This window comes from Hyla sarda, chromosome 4, assembly GCF_029499605.1.
Source record: "Hyla sarda isolate aHylSar1 chromosome 4, aHylSar1.hap1, whole genome shotgun sequence".
In the NCBI taxonomy this organism is placed as follows: Eukaryota; Metazoa; Chordata; class Amphibia; order Anura; family Hylidae; genus Hyla; species Hyla sarda.
In genome coordinates, this window is record NC_079192.1 from 164,807,836 (window position 1) to 164,826,324 (window position 18,489).

The 18,489-nt window shown below is 44.2% G+C and overlaps 1 protein-coding gene and 1 long non-coding RNA gene across 3 annotated transcripts in view; one reads left to right on the forward strand and one right to left on the reverse strand.

Moving 5' to 3' along the window:
• Window positions 1-8,552, forward strand: part of NEIL1 (nei like DNA glycosylase 1) — a 20,974-nt gene extending 12,422 nt beyond the window's left edge. For both annotated transcript variants that reach the window (XM_056572591.1, XM_056572592.1), the window contains 2 exons: window positions 6,820-7,216; window positions 8,325-8,552. In XM_056572591.1, coding sequence (XP_056428566.1) covers window positions 6,820-7,216; window positions 8,325-8,347 — 420 coding nt within the window. In that variant the 3' untranslated portion in view covers window positions 8,348-8,552. The remainder of the gene's footprint in view (window positions 1-6,819; window positions 7,217-8,324) is intronic.
• The window catches only part of LOC130368641 (uncharacterized), a 27,784-nt gene extending 9,335 nt beyond the window's left edge, over window positions 1-18,449 (reverse strand). Inside the window, exon 1 of the long non-coding RNA XR_008892529.1 lies at window positions 18,311-18,449. This is a non-coding gene — a long non-coding RNA (uncharacterized LOC130368641). The remainder of the gene's footprint in view (window positions 1-18,310) is intronic.
• Window positions 18,450-18,489: the final 40 nt, after the last annotated feature.

Sequence of the window (18,489 nt, forward strand, 5' to 3'; positions counted from 1 at the left end):
TATGTGGCCCTAAACTGTTGCCTTGAAATACGACAGAGCTCTGAAGTGAGAGAGCGCCATGCGCATTTGAGGCCTGAATAAGGAATTTGCAGTAGGGGTGGACCCGGTTACAAGGATGGGGCTTGTCTCCACCAAAACCCTACAGTAGTGTCTTACACAGGGTGCCTCCAGCTTTTGCAAGACTCCCAGCCTGCCAGGACTGTCTATGGCTGTCCGGCAACACTGGGAGTTGTGGTTTTGCCACAGCTGGAGGCGCCGTTTAGGAAACACTGCCGTATAAGATGTTTTTCATTTTTATTGAGGGGGGGGGACGACGACGTGTAAGGGGGTGTATGTGTAGTGTTTTACTTTTTATTTGTTAGTGTAGTGTATTGTTTTTAGGGTACATTCACACAGGCAGGGGTTCACAGTAAGTTTCCTTGAAGGAAACCCACTGGAAACCCACCCGTGTGAATGTACCCTGTACATTCACATGGGGGGGGCGCCCCAAACCTTCAGCTGTGGCAAAATGACCACTCCCAGAATGCACTGAAAGACCGTACATGCTGGGAGTTGTAGTTTTACAACAGCTGTAGGCACACTGGTGGGGAACCACTGAGTTAGAAAACAGACTCTAGCTCAGTGATTCCAACCCATGTGCCTCCAGCTGTTGCAAGACTACAACTCCCAGCATGTATGGTCGTCTGTCAGTACACTCTGGGAGTTGTAGTTTTGCAACAGCTGGAGGCACACGGGTTGGAATCACTGAGTTAGGAAACAGACTCTAGCTCAGTGTTTCCCAACCAGTGTGCCTACAGCTTTTGCAAAACTACAATTCCCAGCACGGCCAGACAATCAGGGATGCTGGGCGTGTAGTTCTGCAATATCTGGCCCTTCAGATGTTGCAGAACTACAACTCCCAGCATGCCTGGACAGTCTGGGCATGCTAGGAGTTGTAGTTATGCAACAACTGGGGAAGAACAGTGGCCTCCAAACTGTAGCCCTCAAGATGTTGCAAAACTACAACTCCAAGCATGCCCAGACTGTCCAGGCATGCTGGGAGTGGTAGTTCTGCAACATCTGAAGGGCCAGATATTGCAGAACTACACGCCCAGCATCCCTGACTGTCTGGGCATGCTGGGAGTTGTAGTTTTGCAACATCTGGAGGGCTACAGTTTGGAGACCACCATATAGTGGTCTCCAAACTGTGCCACTTCAGATGTTGCAAAACTACAACTCCCAGCATGCCCAGACAGTCAGTGCATGCTGGGAGTTGTAGTTTTGCAACATCTGGAGGACCACAGTTTAGAGACCACTACACAGTGGTCTCCAAACTGTGACCCTCCAGATGTTGCAAAACTACAACTCCCAGCATGCCCAGACAGCCTTTGGCTGTGTGGGCATGCTGGGAATTGTAGTTTTGCAGCTTTTAGAAGGCCACAGTGAAGATTACTTACCGCGATCTTCACTGCAGCCTTCTAAGCCGCACTTTCCGTCCGCGGCTCCTCCTGCTCGTGCCGCTTGTTCCTTCCGCCGCCGATGCCGGTCCGGGTAAGCCGGGCCATGTTCCCCCCCCCACTCGCCGTCAGTGTTCCCCCCACTCTGCACCAACTTCGATCGGTGCGCATAACGGGGGGAAATGAACTGTAACCCCCCGCCCCCCTCCTGCCATTGGTGGTCAGCCTGACCGACCAATGGCAGGGGATTGGAGGGGGTGGGAACATTGCCACCTCGCTCCTATGCTTTAGGCTGGTCAGAGCTGTCTCTGACAGCTCCGATCAGTCTTATTTTCCAGTTTATTATTTTCCGATTTGCCCGGATCGCGGCAAATCGCAGGTCTGAATTGACCTGCGATTGCCGATATGGGGGGTCTCAGGTCCCCCCTAGGCATTGCCACGGGATGCCTGCTGATAGATATCAGCAGGCATCCCGGTCCGATCACCGCCCGGCGAGCGGCAGTGATCGGAAATACGGAGGGCGTATGGATACGCCCTCCGTCCTTAAGTGACGGGACGCGAGGGCGTATGCATACGCCCTTCGTCCCCAAGGAGTTAAAGGGGTACTCCGGAGGAAAACAATTTTTTTCAAATCATCTGGTGCCAGAAAGTTAAACAGATTTGTAAATGACTTCTATTTACAAATCTTAAACCTTCCAGTACTTATCAGCTACTGTATACTACAGAGGAACTTGTATAGTTCTACTAGCTGAGTACCCGGCGTTGCCCGGTTTTTCCTTCCTCATCCTTGTTGGGGAGGAAAATCAATAGAGGAGGAAGCTTTTGACTTCATATCCCGTCCTCATATATTGTTGTCATATCCCAACCCCACATCCTGTCCTCATACCCCGACCTCCTATCCTGACCTCCTATCCAGTCCTCCTATCCCGTCCTTCTATCCCATCCTCCTATCTTGACCTCCTGTCCTGTCCTCCTATCCCGACCTCCTATCTCCACCTCATATCCTGACCTCCTAATTCGACCTCCTATCCCACCCTCCTATCTCGACCTCCTATACCGTCCTCCTATCTCCACCTCCTATACTGTCCTCATATCCTGACCTCCTAACTTGACCTCCTATCCCATCCTCCTATCTCGACCTATTATCCCGTCCTCTTATCCCGTCCTCTTATCCCGTCCTCCTATCTCGACCTCCTATCCCGTCCTCCTATCCCGTCCTCCTATCCCGTCCTCCTATCCCGTCCTCCTATCCCGTCCTCCTATCCCGTCCTCCTATCCCGTCCTCCTATCCCGTCCTCCTATCCCGTCCTCCTATCCCGTCCTCCTATCCCGTCCTCCTATCCCGTCCTCCTATCCCGTCCTCCTATCCCGTCCTCCTATCCCGTCCTCCTATCCCGTCCTCAAATCCCGTCCTCCTAACTCGACCTCCTATCCCATCCTCATATCCTGACCTGTAATATGTGTACCAGGTATTGAAATATCTTCAGCCGTACAGAAGTTATGTGGGAACATACATTTCCCATTGATTTTCATGGGACTTTAAACAAAAACCCCGACCCTCACAAATGGGGGTGGTTAAGGGTTAAATTAACTATCCTATATATTAAGTGGACATATAAGTAACATGTGACCAAGTATTATTGAAATATCTCCAGCTGTTTTGAAGTTATGCAGTAACATATATTTCCCATTGACTTGTATGGGACTTTAAACAAAAACCCCGCCCCTGGCAAATGGGGGTGAGTAAGGGTTAAATCACCTATCCTATGTTTGTTGTTGACTTATAAGTAACATGTGTGCCAAGTTTCATGTTAATATCTTTAGCCGTTTGGAAGTTTTTGTGGAACTTACATACATACATACACACACACACACATACACACAATGGGGGACATGTATGAAAGATTTTACCCCTGTTTTGTGTGTATTTTTTTGCGCAAAATTTTGCGCAAGCCCTTTTTTTGCGCATTTTTTTGCGCACGTTTTGGTAGAGCATGTCCTCCAGATGTGGCTGAATCAGGGTACCTTGGAGCTGCATATATAGTACACATGGATTTATTACCTGCGTTCTTTTCCTTTGCACCAAAAATTTTGCCGCACGTGCGTCTTTTTCCCAGCAAATATAAGCCAACTTTAACTGCACGTAGCAATCCTTTCTATTTCTGAAGGAAGCTACTACTAAGGAACCACCAGAATGTTATCACTTTCCTATCTCAATTCCTCATTTGGTTTGCTTTATATTTTTACTCCTTGGTTATTCCAAAGCACTTTTAAAATAATTTGCATATAGAATATTTGTTTACAGTTCAGTTATTCATTAGATCACTTGTAGATTGGTATTTTATGATCCAACAATTTAATACAATTACATAGGAAATGTTTGATAACTTATCATTGAACAAGATCCGTCACATTAAAATAGCTTTGTAATCCACTTAACACTGTAGATCATTCTCCTTTTATTTTTACAATTTACTGCTTTCCGTTATACTTTTCCCCAGCGCCCAGTAAGATGGTGGCTATCACTGATAGCCACCATCTTACCATGTGACCACGGGGGGTTTCATTCCCCCCCCCCCCCCCCAGCGATCGCTGCTATCAGCTAGTCAAATCTGACTAGCTGATAGCAGCGTTTCGCTATGAAAATACTTATCGGGACACACACCGCTCTGCTAAGTGTCCCTTACCCGTCCCCCGGCGTCACTTACCCAGCCATGCGGTGTCCCGAGCGGTCCCGGCGCGAGCGGCGTCCTTCAGGCGTTCCCGGGGGTGGTGCGTCCCCGCGGTGAGTTTGCAGCAGCAGGGCGGCATCTTCATTGGCAGCAGTGAGATCGCCATAAAGCGATCTCACCGCTGCCTCTGGGAGTTTCAAAACTGCAACTCCCAACATGCCCAGACAGCCTTTGGCTTTCTGGGCATGCTGGGAGTTGTAGTTTTGCAACATCTGGAGGGCCACAGTTTGGAGACCACTGTATAATGGTCTCCAATCTGTGCTCTTCCAGATGTTCCAAAATTACAAATCTCAGCATGCCCACTCTGTCAAGGCATGCTGGGAGTTATAGTTCTGTAACATCTGGAAGACCACAGATTGGAGACCATTATACAGTGGTCTACAAACTGTGGACCTCCAGCTGTTGCAAAACTACAACTCCCAGCATGCACGGACAGCCAAAGGGCATGCTCGGAGTTGTAGTTTTGCAACAGCTGGATGTTTCCCCTCCCCCCAATGTGAATGTACAGGGTACACTCACATGGGCGGAGGTTTACAGGGAGTGCTGCAAGATTGAAATGCAGCAAACTCGCTGTGATCCTCCGCCCGTGTGACTGTACCCTAAAAACACTACATATACACATACCGCTACACAGCCCCCCTCCCCTCCCCAATAAAAATGACAAACGTCTGGTACGCCACTGTTTCCAAAACAGAGCCTCCAGCTGTTGCAAAACAACAACTCCCAGTATTGCCGGACAGCCATTGACTGTCCAGGCATGTTGGGAGTTTTGCAACAGCTGGAGGCACCCTGTTTGGGAAACACTGGCATAGAATACACCTATGTCCACCCCTATGCAAAACCCTAATTTAGGCCTCAAATGCGCATGGCGGTCTCTCACTTTGGAGACCTGTCGTATTTCAAGGCAACATTTTAGGGTCACATATGGGGTATCGCCGTACTCGGGAGAAATTGCCTTACAGATTTTGGGGGGCTTTTTCTCCTTTTACCCATTATGAAAAGGAACAGTTAGAGTCTACACCAGTATGTTAGTGTATAAAAATAAAATTATTTACACTGACATGCTGGTGTTGCCGCATACTTTACATTTTCACAAGAGGTAAATGGGGGAAAAAGATCCCCATTTTTTGGGACACAATTTAGCCAGAGCACGGAGATACCACATATGTGGGCGCAAAGTGCTCTGGGGGCGCACAACAAGGCCCATAAGGTAGAGTGCACAATGTACATTTGAGGTGATTTGCACAGGGGTGTCACAGATGTTAAATGAAGAATAAGGACATTGGTATAATTGATGTGTTATAATTGGGTGCAAAAAGTGGTATTATTGTGAGATTAAAACTCTACATAAAGAAGAAAAAAAATTCTAAAACTAATAATGAGGACACACTTACTGTTTAGATGCAGATACGCTGCAGACAAAGCTCCTACTAAATAGAGCTGCGGTGTAAATTTATACTCTGAGGAGAATTCTAAATTTAAACGCAATTCAAGAAAGTAGCTGCACAAGAATGATAAATTTAACGCAGCTGCGCCAAATTTAGACAACAGGCAGAGGGGTAAAAAACTTCTATTATACACTGGAAATGATACATGTCCCCCATTGAATTTTTTATTTATATATATATATTATAGATTTAGTCTGACCACAGTGCTCTCTGCTGATACTTCTGTCCGTGTTAGGAACTGTCCAGAGCAGGAGCAAATCCCCCTCCATCTCTGGACAGTTCCTGACATGGACAGAGGTGTCAGCAAAGATAAAGATATATAATTTTTTTTTTTTTTATTATTATATACATTTTTATGTCATTCAGAATACCATTTTTTTTAAATACAGAATGTGGGATAAACAACTTGTCACTACCCATTGATTAGCATTGTAGAAAGACTGGGTTCAAACCCTAAAATGCTTCTAACATATTTCAAACTAATAATTCCCTCAATAATACATGCTAGGAGAATGTCACTCTCTTTCTCTGGACAGTATGTATTTGTTTACTTGTTTATATATTTTTGATCGAGCTTTAATCAATTTTTCCATATGTGTAATTGCCGGTCCCTGACAGTAAGTATTTACTGCTGATCGTGTGTGTATGAAGCTCCTGAGCCTGCTCCACATTTTCCCACCTAGTGTATGATGTGCCTTCGAGACGGGGACGTGATGTCACTGCCACGCCCCCTTAGTGATGTCACGCCACACCCCTCCATTCATGTCTATGGGAGGGGGCGTGACGGCCGTCACGCCCCCTCCCATAGACATGAATGGAGGGGCGTGGTGTGATGTCACTAGGGGGCGTGGCCGTGACGTCACGTCCCCATCTCGGAGGCAGTGCCCGGCACAGAATGCGATGGGCTGCACCGAGATCATGGAGGTCCCCAGTGGCGAGATCCCTGCTATCATACATCTTATCCCCTATCCTTTGGATAGGGGATAAGATGTATAAAGCTGGAATACCCCTTAAATCTTACCTTGCTACTGTCAAACTGTGTACTTTTGACAATAACTAAGATATTACAGCACCACGTTGGAATTCAGTGAACTCTTAGGACAGCCATTCTGTCTCCGTTTTTGTTCCTATACTGTATAAACATTGTACATGCTTTTGTCAGGGAGACAATAATAGAATAGAAATGATCATTTGCATTCATAGGTTGAAACTAAAGCAACTAAAAGGAAAGCTCCAAGGGACAAGTCCATAGCTGTAAAGAAGGAAAGCGAGGATGAAGTGAAGGTTGAAGAAGGGGAAACTGCTGTAAAAAGAAAAAGATCTAAGATGGTGAAAGATTCAACTGAAGACACTAAAATAAGAAATCTGGGGGAGCGAGGAAAGAGGGGAAAGAAAACTGTTACTGACCCCGAGGTAAAAATCGGTAGAGGTCAGTCCCGCCGAGACTCCATGTCAAAGACTCCGTCAAAAAGAGGAAAAGCCACAAAACAGCAGTCAGAAGAAGTCCTTACACCTAAAGCCAGGCCGAGGCGGCTAAAGGCTGACGTGGGCAGCCAGCCACGGAACTCTCCAAAGATGAAGCCCAGAACAAGAAAATCTGGTAAGATATTAATCCACTTCATTGGATTCAAGATTGTGCAGACTCATGTGCCAGTCCACATCACAAACTATATGTATTCATAGAGCTATAGCTTCTGAGGACAGCTTAAAGGGGTACTCCGGTGGGAAACATTTTTGTTTCAAATCAACTGGTTCCAAAAAAGTTACCGATTTGTAAATTACTGCTATTAAAAAATCTTAATCCTTCCAGTACTTATAAGCTGTATGTTCCAGAGGAAGTTGCGTTCTTTTCAGTCTGACCACAGTCCTCTTTGCTGCCACCTCTGTCAGTGTCAGGGACTGTCCAGAGCAGGAGCAAATCCCCACAGCAAACTTATCCTGCTCTGGACAGTTCATGATATGGACAGAGGTGTCAGCACAGAGCACTGTGGTCAGACAGAAAGGAAATTCAAAAAGAAAAGAACTTCCTCTGTAGTATATAGCAGCTGATAAGTACTGGAAGGATTACCATTTTTAAATTGAAGTAATTTACAAATCTGTTTAACTTTCTGGCACCAGTTGATACAAAAAATATAAAATAAAATGTTTTCCACTGGAGTACCCCCTTAAAGCTACAGGGGAGACTTTTCAAAACTTGTGAAGAGGAAAGTTGGCCATAGTATCCAATCTTTTTAATTTTCTATCAATATCATAGCAATCGAAATGGTTGCTATGGACAACTGCACCACTTTTCTTCTGCACAGGTCTTTATACATATAGGGGGAGATTTCTCAAAACCTGTGCAGAGGAAGAGTGGTGCAGTTGCCCATAGCAACCAATCAGATTGCTTCTTTCATTTTCCACAGGCCTCAGCAATCTGATTGGTTGCTATGGGCAACTGCACCACTCTTCCTCTGCACAGGTTTTGAGAAATCTCCCCCCATAGAAAGCACAAATCTGTTCTATATTAACAGGGGGTTTGAGGGAGGTTCATATTTGTGGTCATTGCGAGCTGGAGACCAAATCTAATGACTGTATTCGGAAAACAGTGGTAACAATACCATACAGTTTAAGTACAAACCTATTGAAAATAAAAGTGGGCTTGCAGAAATAAAAATAAAATAATCCTAATATAATTAAAATTTACCATGTATTATTTGCTTCCCCAGCTGTACGTACCGCTAAGTCATGAACAAGACCTAATGCAAGCCTGTCTGTTAAGGAATCCTCCTCCTATTGTATCTTATGCCTGTTGGCAGAGATTCGCTGTTACTTCTTAACCAGTATGATCCTTCAGGGAAAAAACGTTTTCTTTTTTAATTATTGTCTGTCAAAATATTGATTGCTTTTAAAATGAATAACATTTTTATATTTTGCAGTTATAAAATACATTTATATTCAATACAATTATTGTTTGTTTTTTAAATAAAATTCATTTATCTTATTTTTTTTTATTTTTTTTAAGTAATATGTAAAAATCATAAGCATGTACAGCAAAGCTTAGCTACAATGATTACATCAAAAACTACTGTAAATACAAAAGAAGTTACTTCTATGACTGGGTTTACACTGTATTTAAAGGGTTACTACGCTGCTCAGCGTTTGGAACAAACTGTTCCGAATGCTGGAGCCGGCAGCTCGTGATGTCATAGCCCCTCCCCCTCATTATGTCACGCCCTGCCCCCTCAATGCAAGTCACGCCCCCTCCCATAGACTTGCATTGAGGGGGCAGGGTGTGACACCATGAGGGGGCGGGGCTATGACATCACGAGCTGCCGGCTCCAGCATTCGGAACAGTTTGTACCCCTTTAATCAGTACATTGTTGGTAGACATTAGCATTCTGTCATGTAGATGTACTAACAGCAGGCTCGCTCCGCTTAAAGGGGAACTCCGGAACTCAACAACTGTATGCTGGGACCCCCCCGCAATCTCCCACCCGACATCCCAGCTCTCCCCCTCCCCTAGACACACCCCTTCCATGCATCTCTATGGGATAGCCAGAGATACAGTGCATGTGTATCTACAGCTATCCCATAGAGATGCATGGAGGGGGCATAGGGAGAGTCAGGGTGCTGGGCAGGAGATTGTAGGAGGTCCCAACATTTTGACAGAATACTGACATATATTTTAAACAAACACAATGTGAACCTAGCCTAACAGCCTAACCTCTACAATTTTATGGTATATTCTAATACAGCAGATTTGTTGGCGCAATTTCTGAGACTTAATGGCTATTCACTTTTACTGGAATGGTGTTTTGGCAGTAAGCACATGGATTTCTGTATGCTTTATTCAGATATATGGGACAGTCACAACCATGATCTTTGCAATGTTCCCTGGAACTATTGGGTGATTGGGGGAAGGGAGGGGGGGGGCTACAAATGGTAGTATAACATGAAGTACCTGGGATCCCTTCATGCACAGGAGAACAGTTGGGTCATCTCCAGCTGCAGTTCCAAGGTGTGACTACAAATGTGCTTATTAATGTGATGTGACATTTATAAAGGTTGTTTTTTTCCACATTTTTAGATTTACCTGCAGACATCCAGGCATGGTAGGACGTGGGATATTAACCTTCATTACGTGTCGCCACTCGTCAAATAGGGTAAAACTTGGTGACAGGTTCTCTCTAAAGATGACTAGTCCCATTTAATTTAAAGGGGTTCTCCAATTTATAGGAGTATTCTGACTTAAAGGAGTACTCCAGTGGAAAACTTTTTTTTTTTTTAATCAACTCGTGCCAGAAAGTTAAACAGATTTGTAAATCTTAATCCTTCTAGTACTTATTAGCTGCTGAATACTACAGAGGAAATTGTTTTCTTTTTGGAACACGGAACTCTCTGCTGACATCACGAGCACAGTGATCTCTGCTGACATCTCTGTCCATTTTAGGAACTGTCCAGAGCAGCATTTGTTTTCTATGGGGATTTTCTCCTACTCTGGACAGTTCTTAACCCCTTAAGGATGCAGGGCGCATCCATATGCCCCCGTTTCCGAGTCCTTAAGGATTCGGGGCATATGGGTACGCCCAGCGTTGTTCCGGCCCCTGTCACTTGCCGGGCAGGGAGCGGACCGGAATGCCTGCTGATATCGTTCAGCAGGCATCCCGGCATATCGCCCAGGGGGGCCTGAGGTCCCCCCATATCAACGATCGCCGCAAATCGTGCGTCAATTCAGATGTGCGATTTGCGGTTATTCCGGGTCAATCGGGTCTCTGGTGACCCGGAAAAAAAGGGAGAATGGGGCTGTCTGAGACAGCCCCATTCACCCTCACTCAGCAGGAGTGAGGTGGCACGGGTGCCGCCTCACGATCACGTGATTGAACGGTCGGAAAGACCGACCAATCACGGACCTGCTGGGGAGACAATCAGAGCGGAGATCGGCGCCGGGGGGTCTCCTACTTTGCCCTGGTACGGGTGGGGGGGGTCCCCTCAGGATCGGTGGCAGCAACAGGAACAGCAGGATCGGTCCCGGAAGCAGGATACAGCGCGTTGTCCCGGCGGCAGGATACAGCAGGAGGTAAGGCCTGTTCCCCTCCTGCTGTTGCTTAGCAACAACTCTCGGCATGCAAAGCCAAAGGGCATGCTGGGAGTTGTAGTTTAGCAACAGCTGGAGTTCCAACTACAACTCCCAGCATGCCCATTGGTAGTCTGTGCATGCTGGGGGTTGTAGTTATGCAACAGCTGGAGGCACATTTTTCTATGAAAAAGTGCATCCAGCTGTTGCATAACTACAACTCCCAGCATGCACAGACTACCAAAGGGTATGCTGGGAGTTGTAGCAGTGTGCCTCCAGCTGTTGCAAAACTACAACTCTCAGCTTGCCCTTCGACTGTCAATGCATGCTGATTGTTGCAGTTTTGCAACAGCTGGAGACACATTGGTTGTGAAACAGAGTTTGTTACCTAACTCAGTGTTTTGCAACCAGTGTGCCTCCAGCTGTTGCAAAAATACAACTCCCAGCATGCATTGAGAGACTGTACATGCTAGGAGTTCTAGCTTTGCAACAGCTGGAGGCACACTGGCTTGCTTAACAATGAGTTAAGTAACAAACTCTCAGTGTTTCGCAACCAATTTACCTCCAGCTGTTGCATAACTACAACCCCCAGCATGTATGGTCTGTCAGTGCATGCTTGGAGTTGGAGTTTTGCAAAAGCTGGAGGCACACTGGTTGCAAAACACCGAGTTAGGTACAGGGTACATTCACACGGGCAGCTTTACAGCGAGTTCTGCTGCAAGTTTGATATGCAGCAAATTTTCCGCTGCAGTTCAAACTCCCAGCTCAAACTCACTGTAAATTTCTGCCTGTGTGAATGTACCCTAAAAACACTACACTACACAAAATAAAAAGTAAAACACTACATACCCCTACAGTCCCCCCCCCCCCCCCCATTAAAAGAGAAAAAGAAAAAAAAGTCTTGTACGGCACTGTTTCCAAAACGGAGCCTCCAGCTGTTGAAAAACAACTCACAGTATTGCCGGACAGCCACTGACTGTCAAGGCATGCTGGGAGTTTTGCAACAGCTGGAGACACCCTGTTTGGGAAACACTGCCATGGGGTATTTTTGTGGCGGATTCAAATCCCCAGTTTAGGCATCAAATTTGCATGGTGCACTCTCGCTTCGGAGCCCTGTCGTATTTCAAGGAAACAGTTTAGGGCCACATATGGGGCATCTCCATACTCGGGAGAAATTGCACTACAAATTTTGGGGGGCTTTTTCTCCTTTTACCCCTTATGAAAAGGTAAAGTTGGGGGCTACACCAGCCTGTTAGTGTAAAAAAAAAAAAAAATTTTACACTAACATGCTGGTGTTGCCCCATACTTTTAATTTTCACAAGCGGTAAAAGGAAACAAAGACCCCCAAAATTTGTAACGCAATTTCTCCTGAGTACGGAAATACCCCATATGTGGGGTGTAAAATGCTCTGCGGACGCACAACAAGGCTCAGGACTGAGAGTGCACTATGTACATTTGAGGCCTAAATTGGTGATTTGCACAGAGGGTGGTTGATTTTACAGCGGTTCTGACATAAACGCAAAACAATAAATGTGACCCCATTTTGGAAACTACACCCCTCACAGAATGTAACAAGGAATATAGTGAGCCTTAACACCCCACAGATGTTTGACAAATTTTCATTAAAGTTGGATGTGAAAATAAATAAAAAATGTCACTAAAATGCTGGTGTTACCCTACGTTTTTCATTTTCACAAGGGAGAATAGGAAAAAAGCCTCCCAAAATTTGTAACCCCATTTCTTCTGAGTAAGAACATACCCCATTATGTGGATGTAAAGTGCTCTGAAATTGAAGGCCATGTGTGTTTACAAAGCCACCGTAGTGCCAGTTCCCATTTTGGAAACTACACCCCTCACGTAATGTAATAAGGGGTACAGTGAGCATTTACACCCCACAGGTGTCTGACAGATTTTTGGAACAATGGTCCGTGAAAATGAAAAATTTTATTTTTCATTTGCACAGCCCACTGTTCCAAAGATCTGTCAAACACCAGTGGGGTGTAAATACTCACTGCACCCCTTATTAAATTCTGTGAGGGGTGTAGTTTCCAAAATAGGGTAACATGTGGGGGGGGGGGGTCCACTGTTCTGGCAGCACGGGGGGCTTTCTAAACACACATGGCCTCCCACTTCTTTCCAACCAAATTTTCTCACCAAACACTCAATGGCGCTCCTTCTCTTCTGAGCCCTGTAGTTTGCCCGCAGAGCAGTTTACATCCATATATGGGGTATTTCCATACTCAGAAGAAATGGGGTTACAAATTTTGGGAGGCTTTTTCTCCAATTACCCCTTGTGAAAATGAAAACTTTGGGGTAACACCAGCATTTTAGTGAAAAAAACTAATTTTTCTTTTTCACGTCCAACTTTAGCAGAAATTTGTCAAGCACCTGTGGGGTGTTAAGGCTCACTTTACGCCTTGTTACATTCCTTGAGGGGTGTAGTTTCCAAAATTGTATGCCATGTGTTTGTTTTTTTTTGCTGTTCTGGCACCATAGTGGCTTCCTAAATGCGACATGCCCCCCAAAAACTATTTCAGCAATATTTGCTTTCCAAAAGCCAAATGTGACTTCAACTCTTCGGCCCGCAGTGCACTTGACATCCACACATGAGGTATTTACACACTCAGAAGAGATGGGGTTACAAATTTTGGGGGACATTTTCTCCTATAACCCCTTGTAAAAATTTAAAATTTGGGGGAAAACCAGCATTTTAGTGAATCATTTACACATCCGACTAACGAAAAGTCGTCAAACACCTGTGGGGTGTTAAAGCTCAACGGACCCCTTGTTACGTTCCTTGAGGGGTGTAGTTTCCAAAATAGTATGATATGTGGGGGGTTTACTGCTGTTCTGGCACCATAGGGGCTTCCTAAATGTGACATGCCCGTCAAAAACCATTTCAGAAAAACTTACTGTCCAAAATCCCATTGTCGCTCCTTCCCTTCTGAGCCTTGTAGTGCACCCACAGAGCACTTAACATCCATATATGAGGTATTTCCTTACTCGAGAGAAATTGGGTTACAAATTTTGGGGGGCTTTTATTCCTTTTACCCCTTGTAAATTTTAAAAAACTGGGTCTACAAGAACATGCGAGTGTAAAAAATGAAAATTTTGAATTTTCTCCTTTACCTTGCTGCTATTCCTGTGAAACACCTAAAGGGTTAACACACTTTCTGAATGTCATTTTGAATACTTTTGGGGGCGCAGTTTTTATAATGGGGTCATTTATGGTGTATATCTAATAAGAAGACCCCACAAATCCACTTCAAAACTGAACTGGTCCCTGAAAAATTCAGATTTTTAAAATTTTGTGGAAAATTGGACAATTGCTGCTGAACTTTGAAGCCCTCTGGTGTCTTCCAGAAGTAAAAACTTGTCAATTTTATGATGCAAATATAAAGTAGACATATTGTATATGTGAATCAATAAATAATTTATTTGGGATGCCATTTTCCTTATAAGCAGAGAGCTTCAAAGTTAGAATAATGCTAAATTTAAAAAAATGTCATGACATTTTGGGATTTTTCACCAAAAAAGGATGCAAGTATCAAACGAAAATTTACCAATAATATAAAGTAGAATTTGTCACGAAAAAACTCTCGGAATCAGAATAATCGGTAAAAGCATCTTAGAGTTATTGATGCATAAAGTGACAGGGGTCAGAATTGCAAAAAAGGGCTCAGTCCTTAAGGGGTTAAAATGGACAGAGATGTCAGCAGAGATCACTGTGGTCATGATGTCAGCAGAGAGCTCTGTGTTCCAAAAAGAAAAGAATTTCCTATGTAGTATTATACAGCTAATAAGTACTGGAAGTATTAAGATTTTTAAATAGAAGTAATTTACAAATCTGTTTAACTTTCTGGCACCAGTCCACCGGAGTACCCCTTTAAATGATATCATCCAAAAGATAAGCAATAAGTGAATGATCGTAGGGGACCCATATGCTGGGCCTCCCTCTGTTTTCCAGAACGGCTCCCTGACTTTTATGTTATGAATGGCGCGACGGGTCTGCACACATACAGCGTCTCTGTAGACATTAAATGGAGTAGCGGCGCGTGTATGCTTTCCCTTTAATTAGAGGATAGGGGATGATCCCGGGGGGTCCGACCACTGAGAAGCCCTGTGTGTTATTCTGTAGCAAACTACGGCCTCATACACGTTGCCGTCGGACTTCGCTATTCAGAGTTCCGTCGTCAATATAGCCAGAAGGAGGGAATTAAGTGGAGAAAAAAACAAATAGTGCAAGAGTCTGATCAGCTTAAAAAAAAATTAAAATTGCCGATCGGACCCTTAACGGCAATGTGAACGAGGCCTCCGCAGTGTCATTCCTGCTGTCCAGTAAATTTCTTGCAGCGTAAAATACACTGGGGGAGATTCTCAGAGAATTTTGTGGCAAATACAAACAATTTTGTGCCAAAATGTTGGCGCGAAAAGCATCGACCACATTTTCAAAGAGCTTTGTGCCGCGGTTTACACTGCTGTTCACATCAGTTTTGTAAAGGTGGGCGTGTCCACGTATATTGTCTGCTTTACATGATATTTTCAAAGGGGTGAGAGTTCAGTTTACATTCAAAATTTCACATCAGCTTTTTTATTTTTTTTATTTTGGGAAATGGTGTTATTTAAGTAATTATAAAAAAAAAAGAAATAATAATTATTGAAAAATGTTATAAAAAAAAAATATATATATATGTATTTTTTTTTTTCTTGGTCACTCATATTTAGGCTCAGAAATGTTTTATTTAGGCTAAGTTTCTACTTTTTCTTTTTAAACGCCAGTTCTGCCGCATAGCGTTTTTTCGGCCAAAAAACACTGCGGCCAGATGTTAAATCAATCAGAAATTGCAAAATTCTTATTCTACTTGGCGTTTTTCGCTTTGGCATTTTTTTAAAGGGGTAGTCCGGCGCTTAGACATCTTATCCCCTATCCAAAGGATAGGGGATAAGATGCCTGATCGCGGGGGTCCCGCCGCTGGGGACCCCCGTGATCTTGCACGCCACACCCCGTTTATAATCAGTCCCCGGAGCGTGTTCGTTCCGGGTCTGATTACCGTCGACCACAGGGCCGACGGCGTGTGACGTCACGCCACCGCCCCCGTGTGACGTCACTCTCCGCCCCTCAATGCAAGCCTACGGGAGGGGGCGTGACAGCTCCGGGGACTGATTATAAACGGGGTGCCGCGTGCAAGATCACGGGGATCCCCAGCGGCGGGACTCCCGCGATCAGGCATCTTATCCCCTATCCTTTGGATAGGGGATAAGATGTCTAAGCGCCGGAGTACCCCTTTAATCCTTTTGGCGTTTTTTCACTCTTTTTTGGCATTTTTCAGCTCCTTGGCGGTTTTCCAAAATCGCAGCATGTTGAGCCACTGGCGATTTTTTTGCCAAAATCGTGGCGTTTTTCTCCCATAGAAGTCTATGGGAGTGAAAAAACGCCAAGAAAATCTAAATGTGGGTTTTAACTTTGGCGTTTTTTATTCTTTTTTGGATTTCAGCGATCCAAAAAAACGATGGAGATACCTTTTTTTAATAAAATTTCGTAGGGTACAACTAAAAAAAAAAAAAAAAAAGATGCAGTAGTGAAGGAAAAAATTGTATCTAACGAAATGTATCTTTTTTATAACAAAATTTTTATTAATTTTTAAAACGGATCAATTTATGTGGACGGACGGAACCTAAAAATGTAGCCGACAATACTAAAAATATAGTGTGTGTATGTTTTTCACTTTTTTTCTTTATTTTTTTAAGTAGTACTACCACTTCCAGCATGGAACACACTGTTCCATGATGGGAGTAGTAGTACCTGTACTAATTGACAGATCGCCCGTTGCGATCCTCATGTATAATGTATAGATGCGGTGGCCGCTCTTCTATGGTCCCCTGCACTGACGTATATATATACACCTATTCATATTTCCCACAGAGCTGTGATTGTCCAGATGTTTCCAGCCAATCACAACTCAGTGGGAAATAGGAACATGTGTATATATACGTCAGTGCAGGGGACCATAGGAGAGCGGCCGCATCTATAAATTATACAGAAGGATCACAGCGGGTGTCAGGAGGGACATCCACTGTGATCTTTCCTTAAAGGCAGGTACTACTACTCCCAACATGGAGTACACTGCTCCATGCTGGGAGCTGTAGTACCTGCATTAATAGACAGATCGCAACAGGTGTCAGAAATTACACTCGCTACGATCTGTCTATTAATACAGGTACTACAGCTCCCAGCATGGAGCAGAGTGAGTAGTAGTACCTGCAGGTAAGAACAGACCACAGCGGGTATCACTCCTGACACCCGATGCAATTGTCCATAATATAGCAGAGATGCAGAGCGTCTTTCTCCTGAGCTCACATCTCTGCACTATACTCCGGCCACTCACTCATTCATATTTCCCTCAGAGCAGTGATTGGCTACAACCATCCGGCCAATCACCACTCTGGGCGGAAAATATGAATGAGTGATGATCTATTCACATCACTGGCCGGAGTACAGAGCAGAGATGTGAGTGCTGTATAGAGCCGCTCTGCATCTCTGCTATATTATGGACGATTGCATCGGGCGATATGTCTATTAGTACAGGTACTACTACTCCCATCATGGAACAGGCTGATCCATGCTGGGAGTAGTAGTACTACATAAAAAAAAAATCAAAAATAGAGAAAAAAGTGAAACACACACACTTTATTAAACATTAAAATGTTGTTATAAAATATATAAATTTTGTTAAATAAAAAATTTTCCATCACTACTGCATCCTTTTTTTTTTTTTTTTTTTTTTTGGTACCCAACAAATTTTGGGTACCAAAAAAACTGCCAAGGTGCAATTTCCACACAAATGAAAAAAACGCCAGAAAAAACGCCAGACGCAGGAAATTGCACTGCCATTTTTTCAGGCGTTTAAAAAAAAAAAAAAAAGTAGAAACTTAGCCTTAAGGTGCGCTCAAACGCTAGTAAACCCACTGCGAGTTACGCTACCATACATTTGAATGGGTCCGCAGACAGTCCTCAAATCTGACACTATTGCGGACTGTGTCTGGACCGATTTAAATCAATGGTATCTTAACTCGCAGCAGGAAACCCGCTGCTAGTAATAGCAAGTGAACGCACCCTTGTACAGTTATCGCTTGTCTGGGCACTAGTAACCATGGAATATTTCAGGAGATGTTTCCGCCAGAATTTTCTGTGATGTAAAATTTAGCGCAAAAAACAGCAATTTTTACGCAAAAAATCCACTATAGCTGCAACAAAAATAAAATAAGTTTGGGGGCGCAAAAAAATAAATAAAAAAAAGTGGCACGGAAATTTATTTTCACATATTTTCATTGCAGAACAAAATTCCTTTGAAAATGTGAGGAGAAAAAAAAAAGGTGTGAATAATATCGCTGGAACGGAAATGACAGTAGTTTTTGAGAATCTCCCCTAACCCTACCCTTTACAGTGCACTCCAAATGTTAAAATTCCTTGCTGCGGATTTAGGACATGGGAACCATTCACAGTGTGAACATGCCCCAAGAGTACGGACAGCATTCTGAAGAGTTGCCCTTAGCAACCAAATGGATCATTTCTTTTACTTTCTAGCCTGCCATGAATCTGGTAGCTTTGAACAAGAGTCTACAGCAGTGTTCCCTCACCAGTGTACCTCCAGCTGTTGTAAAACTACAACTCCCACCCGGACATGCTGGGAAACGCAGGTCTACATCCTGTCACCAGTTCTAGGGCTGTCTAGCTACTCCAAAACTATCACTCCCAGCATGCCCTTTTGGCGTTCATGGCATGCTGGGAGTTGTGGTTTTACCACAGAGGAAGCTCC